Here is an 8,819-nt window from a genome sequence, read left to right on the forward strand (position 1 = left end):
TAAGCATACACTGAAACAGAAATGAGCATGGGGTGGGTTTTTTTGTTCTTATTTGTGCTGCGCCTGGCTTCTCTGCACCTTCGCAATTTATTTGTCAAGTGTCCTTGCTGACAACTCAATACTGACTGTGTCGTCAATCTTGTACGCTTCAGAAGAGCTCTCCAGCTTCGCTTTCAAAAGCGCTACATGTACATTCAATCAGTGAAATATTATTTAGTTCCCTCATTCTTTAAAACAGGAAAATCAATGTTGCAAACCTGGTGAGAAGGGATTGTCACCTCACAACTGCTCACCCAATCACAGCTGTGTACAATTCGGTTCTGTTACAAACTGGTGGAACAAAATCTCTCTGAAATTTTGGGAAGAATGTGTGTTTCCAGAACAGCTGTACCATTGTGCCTGCACTCAGAATATGTATAGTTGTAGACATTTATTTATTTAGCAGAATTTGCATACTGCTTAACTCTAAAGACCTCTGTGAAACTTGCATAAAATATAAAATGTACACTAAAATTATCAGTACAAGGCATAAGCTAAAAATAAGTTCAACATTCATATTTATCTGATCCAGCAAACCTTTGATTGTTCTTACAATTATTCCTCACTGCAGATTGAGCATCAGTCTCTTCTATGATATACAAATCTATGCTACTGAAGTAACAATTCACTTTGCACGTTTTGATAGCCAGAACTACTGCCCCAAATATTGGGAACTGAATGTGCTCAGCATAGCATATTTATTACAAGGGGCTGATTTTGAGGTTCATTTCCAGTTCTCATAACTGGACAACAACTTCAAGAGCCAGTGGTTATTTTATTCATGTTACTTTGCATTTTGTAATCATTTGGTGACTTAAAGCGATGGATTTTATCCTGCACAAGTCACAGAGCAATGAATAGGACTTCTAAAGGGGTATAATCGGCTGTGCCCAACCTCTAGGAAGTAATGGCTTTTCTAACTAAAATATCCCAACCTATCAGTTAAAGACCAAATGCTAAAAGCTCAAACACTGCTGTTTCCACCAGTTTTCCATTACGAAAATAAAAAATGTTCCTTCTTTACAATAACTCATTTCCTCCTTGCACAGTCCAATTTGTCCATGCACAGATGGCACACAGCAGCAAATCCTGCAACTTTTCTTTCTCTCTCCGTCAATAAAAAATAGATTCCTTAAGCAACGCTTTCTTATAAGGCTAGGTCATGCTCTTCCAAAGGTCAGCAGCAAATTCTTCATTATCCAGTGAGCCGGCTGGAACATTTTCCTTGACGCTCTTCTGTCACACTTATGCAAAATGTCACAACTTGAGGGCTTATTTCTTTGTTTAGAGTATTTTTATACTGCCCTTTACCAGAACTGCTTCTAAGGTGCTTTAGACAATTAAGATATTTGTGTTGGCATAGATATGCATAGGAATGTGATGAGTAACTATCAGCTCACATGGTGAAATGAAAACAACACACACACACAGAGCACCAGAATGAATCTGTGCAACTGCCAAGGTCTTAAAAGGGTGGGAAAGTAAAGAGGAGGTTGCCTGGTGCCACAAACATGACCAAGGTTAGCATTAGGTAAGCCTGTCTGGAGAGTTTTCCAGCAACACGGTGCCACAACTGAAAAGGCTCTCTCATTGATAGGCCCCATTCCATGTCAAATAAGCATGGGATGACTTTGCCTGGCAGTACTGTGGCCCATAGATTGCAGCAAAATACTGGGCAAGGTTTCACCCAGTATCTTCTCTGTGTGATGGACACATGGGGAAAAGCTGCCCCATGAGCCCTTGCTGAAGAGGAGAGGGGAAAGCCTATATAAGGCTGCTTCCCCTGGAGCTCACAGTCATTTTGCTTTGAGAGCTTCCCACTCGCCCACCCTTGGGTTAGAGCCTTCACTGAGCAATTTTGGGTCACAGGGCTGGAAAGGAATTTCTCTCTCTCAACCTGATTGGCACTTGTTTGGTTTTTCTCTCTCCTTTCCCTCAGTGAAATTGTGGCTTTGTTAGGCATAAGAACATTGTTTGTATGAGGGTGGAAATGGCATTGGTCAGGATCAACATAGTATAGGGGGCCTCCATAAGGGGCCTGAGGGGAGGATTGACCACGGCAAACCCAAATGTGGGTTCAGTATCTGCCTGGTTGGAATCTGCACCCTGGTCCCCCAGTGAAACCTTGTTTGCTTGGCGTACACCACAGCAAGGTTCAACACTGGCCGACTCTGGTTTGGAGCGATCCAAGCCCAGCAGATCTATTCCATCAACATGGGGTTTGTGGAATGATGAACTGATCCTGGGACCCAATGCCATGCCAACCCTTGCCCTGCCTGCTGCTGTCAATAGAGATTTGACCTGCTTTTATCCCATCACCGTTGTACAGTCTGGTTGCTTTTCTGCTCCCATGGGTCACATAATGTGCCTGCCTGGGCAATGCTTACATTGAAAACAACCAATTATTTTTATGCTTAGAAATTCAACACCCAACTTCCATTCTCAAACTGAAGCTCTTCGTATGGCCTTCTCCAGTCTAATGCTGGACTACAACTCCCATCAGACCAAGCCAAAAGTCATGTTCAGGAATGACGGGAGTTGTAGTACAGAATATTGAGGGGGGTCAGATTGGGCAAGTACCATATCTATACTTGTCACAATACACTAGGCTGTGATTTCATAGCCTGATGCAGGGTTGCGGGTGGCAAATAATGTCAGACACTTTGAATGCAGGATTCATGCATTCAACATAGCACATGAATTTTGCTCAAGCTCACAGGCTTTCAATAGCAATGGCAAGGCAAAGCCAGCCAAACCTCTGACAGCATCCATTTCATGCCTTCCCTGAAACGAAGATGGGGGAGTGTGTGGGCAAATTCTGCTACAACCCAGTATCATCTTGTCCTTTGCTATCAAATTGTTTCAATTTGAAATGGTAAGCCGCGCCTTGCGCACTTGCGAATTGAAAGTGTGTTTGCAAGAGCTGAGGGGAGTTTTACTTCAGCAACTTTTGGGAGGACCAAAGCTGGTCTCCAGCTTGCAAAACTGATTACCCTATTTTGGTGTCCACTGCATTGAACTACAAACTTTTTAGATCTAGCCTGATCCACAAAATTTATTTAGATCTCTATGGCCAAGACAGTAAAAGTTTCCTTTGGTATAATCCCTTGATTATTCACCAAATAAGAGACTGCAACTAGTCAAAAAGGTCATTTCAAGATACTTGGATGCGGAATCAAAGAATTAGGTGAAGGTCATGGGGAATGTTGAGAAAAGGGGATGTTTAGAATTACATGTATTTACTTTAGATTTATAAGCTCCCATGTTGCACAAGTAGGCCTTAGTTATATTCACCAGAAGGAGCCCTGTGGGAGGTGAACCACACTTGGCCCCATGTACAAGAGAGGGAAAACTGAAGCAAGGAAAACAGGAATTGTGTAAATTGAGTACAGAGAGCTGATAGCTATATTGCTTGGGTATAGGCTGGATGCCCTTGCTTAGGGCTAGGCGATATATCAATATATCATCCAAAACAGGTTTGAAGTCCATATTGTGATATTGGTTTCATAATTTTCGACCTGGCAATATATTGTGAATCATGAGCGCTATGCAAAAATCACAATCTGGGGGGGAAACTGTGAAGCCAGCCAATGCCTCTACATAGCTCCACCCTTATTTCAGACACTGTGATATATTGGCATATCGCGATGTGTAGCTGGTGATATATCACAAAGTTGAAAACCGGATATCATCCAGCCCTATGCTTGATCTTTTGAACTAGTAGGTGAGTTCTTCCAAGGCTCAAACTAAACAACCGCAGCCATCAGTGAAACATAGCTATTGGAATGGGTCAGATCCAGGATGCCAGGACAGTACTTTATGCACAGAGCATCACAGGGTTAGTGAAACTTTGCCAGCCAGACATCAGACATCAAACACAACTTAGGGGGTGTGATATAAAGCTTCTCCTTGGCTCAGTTGAGGATGGAGAAGTGGGGGAGGACTGGGGAAAACTCATCCATGGGTCATCCCAAAGGCATTCCAAGCGCCACACAGAACCGTACATGAGAAATATTTGACAGCAACCTTCATAAGATGATTGCAACTGGCAAGCAAAACACGAAGGCTGGCTTCTCCCAGTTCCCAAGGACACAATGCTACTGAAGCCTTGGCTGAACAAGCTATTCCATGTGCTGTTGCAGCAAAGTATACCTACTTGATCAGAGTGCAAATAGTACAAACAACTCTAAAATATTGGGGTCTTTTGTTTTCTAGAAACAACACATTTTTTTGTAGTCTATTTTATAACAAAAACCATACTAAAGCAGATGGAAATCACTATAAAGGCCTAATCCTACAAAATTCTAGTTCTTCTGCTAGGAATGGAAAATTCTCGAAACTGATAAGCCTAGAAATAAGTACTTAATTGACGCTTTCTATATCAAACCACGAAATGCAAATTTCATTACATCATCATTTATATGCCTGTAAATTGATACATTGTCATTTATATGCCTGTAAATTGGTACATTAATATGTTCTGAAAAACCTGCCGAATTACTCCGATTCTTCCAAGTAAGGCTGCAGTCCGGGAAATTGGATGCAACCAGGTTCCCCCATCAGCTGTAGAAGGCGATGTCCGGACACGCCAGCCATTTCATCGCTGATAATGAGAAGGCCTGGCTGCTCCTGCTGGATTCAATTTGGGATTGGTGGTTTCCATTATGGCTCTCATTAAGTCAGCAAAAGTGTTCAAAGTGCAGTAGCTCATATACAAAACATCTAATTGCACAAACCCTGGTTCCTTTACTTCCAAACGAATCCTCTGCTTTCCTCTCTTAAGATATTTTTGTCCTCAAGCCACACACCACACATGCAAGTTTCAAAATAAATAGGTACGCTGAAGTGGCCACAGAAGCAACATAGCTCCTGTCTCTTTAAGAATGGTGAGGAACCCAGATATTCCAAAGGTGCAGCTTCTCCCATCTCTGTGCACTGGTGGGGAAACTTTAGCTGTAGAACATCGCTCTGGCTCCAATTTCTTAATAGGACCAAAGCACTGTCCCTTTTGAGAGAAAAGCATTAAAGGCTCAAGTGGTTTATAGATAGTAACTTTGGACAAGTGTTTTCTGTCAAAGTTTTCATATAGTGAAAGTTTATTTATACCACATAATCATACATTCGGTTACTGGCTATTGAATCTCTAGTCTTCAGAAGGAGATGACACCTCCCCTCCCCCCAAAATCACAAAGCTTAGGTCATAATTTACACAAAAGCCCATTCTGAAATATTTCTGTTGTATCACTTCCTTTGTTTCTGTTATGTGCTCAGTGCCTAAAGGCAGAAACCAGAAGTTTAGTAAATGGCTATTTCTCTCTTTCCCTATCAATCTAAGCTCTAGGAGCCCTATTGATTGTGGTTCTGATCCCTGATAATTACAGTTACACAAATTCTATACAGGTACGCAGCCAAGGATCTAATCTGCTGGGAAGCTCTCCAATACAAGCTTCACTGAAGTGAATGGGAGCGGTGCACAAACGCCACTCACTGAACAGCACTCACATGCCTATAAGCACAGAAACTGAAACAGCAGTGGCATCTGCCATGATGTGGCCTCTTCAAAGCAGAGAGCTGCAAAAGCCATCTAGCAACGTGTTCCTCCCCAGCACTGGTCCAGGTTTACAGAATGAAGGGCATGTAACCACCACCTATCAGAACGACCTCACCATTTCTTTTGGTTTGAAAGAGTTTCCCCTATTCTTTTAATATTGGCTAGAGGCAGGACAGCTAGCTGTTAAAAGAGTTAGCCATACAATGTGAATGCAGGCAGGAAGCTAAGAGGACGGCATGAAAGGCGTGTCCGAAAACACCGAGTTCATGGAATCAGATTCTGATTTCGTTCGGGGAGTTTTTAGGATACTTTCCGCAATGATGTTCTCACCAGGAAACATCCTTACTTTCCCATTCTGTCCCGGCTTTGCCTCCTTCACGGGCTCAAGGAACACCACCCTCTTGCCGCTGCTGGCTTTTTTCTCATCAGCTGGAAGGTCCAGGGGAGGATTCGAGGTCAGTATGGAGGCATGTGGGTTACTTTGGCTTGGCTGCCTTTTTCTTCTCTTGGACCTGCACCGACAAGGGCACGGCGTCAGGTAGAGGTAAAGGAGGACCAAGATAATGCTGGCTACACAAGCGGCGAGGGTGGTGAAAGCCGTGTTGAAGGTTTCGTGAGAGTGAGACCGGTCCACGGTGAAATTGCTCACATTGATCCTCACCTCGATGGTCTCATTCAACAGTCTTTTCCTGTTTATTGCAATGCAGGAATAAAGTCCAGCATCCTCATACTGGACCTCGTCGATTTCCAGACTCCCATTGAGAAATACTCTGAAGTGTTCAATATCTTTACTGGGCTCCAAAAACTGATTGTCTGGGCTGATCCAAACAAAGTGGGTGCCTGCATCGCTGATTTTAGTGTCGCAAGGTACGATCAGCCTCTCCCCAAGTTGAGCTTCCTGAATAAAGCCAAACGCGTGGAAAGAGCCATTGATGGTGCTTTCTGAGCAATTCAAGTAGTTGTCATGCAATAAGGGCAGTTTATTCATATTGGAGCCTGACCGCAACACACATGTGTACTCAGCCTTGAAATCCTCCACCGAGCTGAAGTGTCTAAGATACCAGAAGTTTAGCATGGAGTAAAGTGTGCAGTCACAGTAAAAGGGGTTCCCATGAAGATAGATCCCACTAAGATGTCTGGCCGGCACCAAGCTCATGTAGTGAATGGGTATCGACTGGATTTGGTTGTAAGAAATGTCTAATAGCACAAGTTCGGAGAGTTTACGTTTCCCAATGTACAAGTCGATCGGGAACTGGGAGAGAGAATTGTAACTCAAATAGAGCTTCTGCAATTTGGGTATCCCTCCAAAAGCAGCAGAATCGACATGGGCAATGTGATTGTTATACAGCAACAAAATCTCCAGAACTCTCAGTTCCTGGAAGACAGGACTGCCAAGCGACCTCAAGCTGTTGGACGACAAGTCGAGGTACTTGATATTTGGAGTCGCAGAAAAGCTTCCTGCGGAGATACTCGTGATGCCGTTGTGGCTGACGATGAGGGTGGCCAGTTTATCAAGGAACACTGCCATCCAGTCATGATCCAAAATCCCAATTCGGTTGTGACTAAGATCCAATCTTTTCGTGTGCTTGAAGAGCGTTGCGGGCACTCGCGAGAGGTTCTTGCCGGTACAGCTCACAATGTCGCTGGCACAAATGCAAGCGGCAGGACACATTGCAGAGGCACTGCGGCAAACACCTACGGCGATGACCAAGAGGCATATCAGTTTCTTGTAGTTCACGTGAAGGGCTGAAATGGTGCGCCAAACCGAAGACATGACTGTGTTTTAGCCGTCTCCCAGTGCTCCTTGCCACACTTTATACATGTAGTTAGCTTTGCGCCATTCGCTGTTGAGAGAGAGAGAAAGAATATTAATCTCTACAAATCACCCAACGTCTCACAGTGGCATGGTTGTCACCAGAAAGCATTTCAGTGTTGTTCAGGGTGGGAGGGAGACAGGAGTCTGTGTAGCTATCGTTTCCTTACATGAGTGAGCTATTCCATAGCTTTCCTGAACCATTTTTAGGGTATGGCACTAATTTTTATAAATCAAAATAGTTTCTAAACTTGATATCTGCCAGTTTACATTACTCTCCAGTTTGAGTGCCCATCTCTTTGCAAGGCCTAGCATTACACACCATGTCATTTCGTATTTCTCTTTCAAACTCTATGGGTTTTCTCGAATGCAGAGCTGAACGCACATTTCCTCAAAGCTAAAAGCCTGGTGCCAAACATTGACTGGGTCAATGTGCGGTTTTTCTTCCAGCCACTGGTGCATGGATGAATCAAAACGACATCTTGAAAAGAAGTAAAACAGGTTACTAGGATAAATATTTTGTAAACAAACAATAGTGTGTACTACCACAGTATTTGATGCAACACATTGCTCTTTCCTGAGATCCTGTTATACCTTTTTTTTCAGGGGATGGCCCCAAATAGACACAGATTATGCACTTGATTGAACAGGAATAGTCAAGATGCCAAACATATGAAGGCTTATTCATATGCTCCTGAGAAGAATGTAATCTGTGGGTAGGGATGGAGAGAAATTCAATTCAGTTCACATAGGAAGCTGAATTTATCAGATTTGCACTTTCTGATCCAATATGAGAACAGAAACAGCCATACTTTAAAATTCACACTAATCTGAATTTTGCGATGCTGCTTCTCATTTTTTTAAAAATGCACGTATTAGGTGAATGTGTGCATAAAAAATGAATATTTGGCTAAAAATAACCAAGAACATGCCTTAGGAGAAACTGCTTGCAAAATGTGTACATCAATGTGTGCACACCAAAATATATTCATTAGGAGAAAACTTCACTAAAATGCTGAATAATGTTCATGATTAAGATTAAAATGAAAATTCGTAAATGTGGAGAACCAAATTTAAGACTGGGAAAAATGAGAAACGTAAAGAAACGGAATTGACAGATCGTTTCATCCCTACCTGTGGGCATATTTGAATTGGTTTCCTATATGGGTGACCTGGATGAAATCCTGGTATCCGAGCTGGCAATGTCAGCGTCCCAGGAGATCCAGTGTTAGAATTGCCCTAATGCCTACCCTGGGCAAGCAAGTTCAAACGATTCTACAGCTACATAAAGCCCAGTTCTTGTGGAAGTGGTTTTTGTAGGTTGAAATATACGATCATATTGCTGCCCTCCCTATGTAATTAGTTTGCACATACAGTGGTACCTCGGGTTACATACGCTTCAGGTTACAGACTCCG

At 42.9% G+C, this 8,819-nt stretch overlaps 1 protein-coding gene across 1 annotated transcript in view; it reads right to left on the reverse strand.

Annotated features, from left to right (window-relative positions):
• Window positions 1-5,736: 5,736 nt before the first annotated feature.
• AMIGO2 (adhesion molecule with Ig like domain 2) overlaps window positions 5,737-8,819 on the reverse strand; it is a 21,960-nt gene continuing 18,877 nt past the window's right edge. Inside the window, exon 2 of the mRNA XM_082239736.1 lies at window positions 5,737-7,434. Within this exon, the coding sequence (XP_082095862.1) occupies window positions 5,814-7,364 (1,551 nt within the window). The 5' untranslated portion in view covers window positions 7,365-7,434 and the 3' untranslated portion in view covers window positions 5,737-5,813. The remainder of the gene's footprint in view (window positions 7,435-8,819) is intronic.

This window comes from Podarcis vaucheri (assembly GCF_965113315.1).
Source record: "Podarcis vaucheri genome assembly, chromosome: 10".
In the NCBI taxonomy this organism is placed as follows: Eukaryota; Metazoa; Chordata; class Lepidosauria; order Squamata; family Lacertidae; genus Podarcis; species Podarcis vaucheri.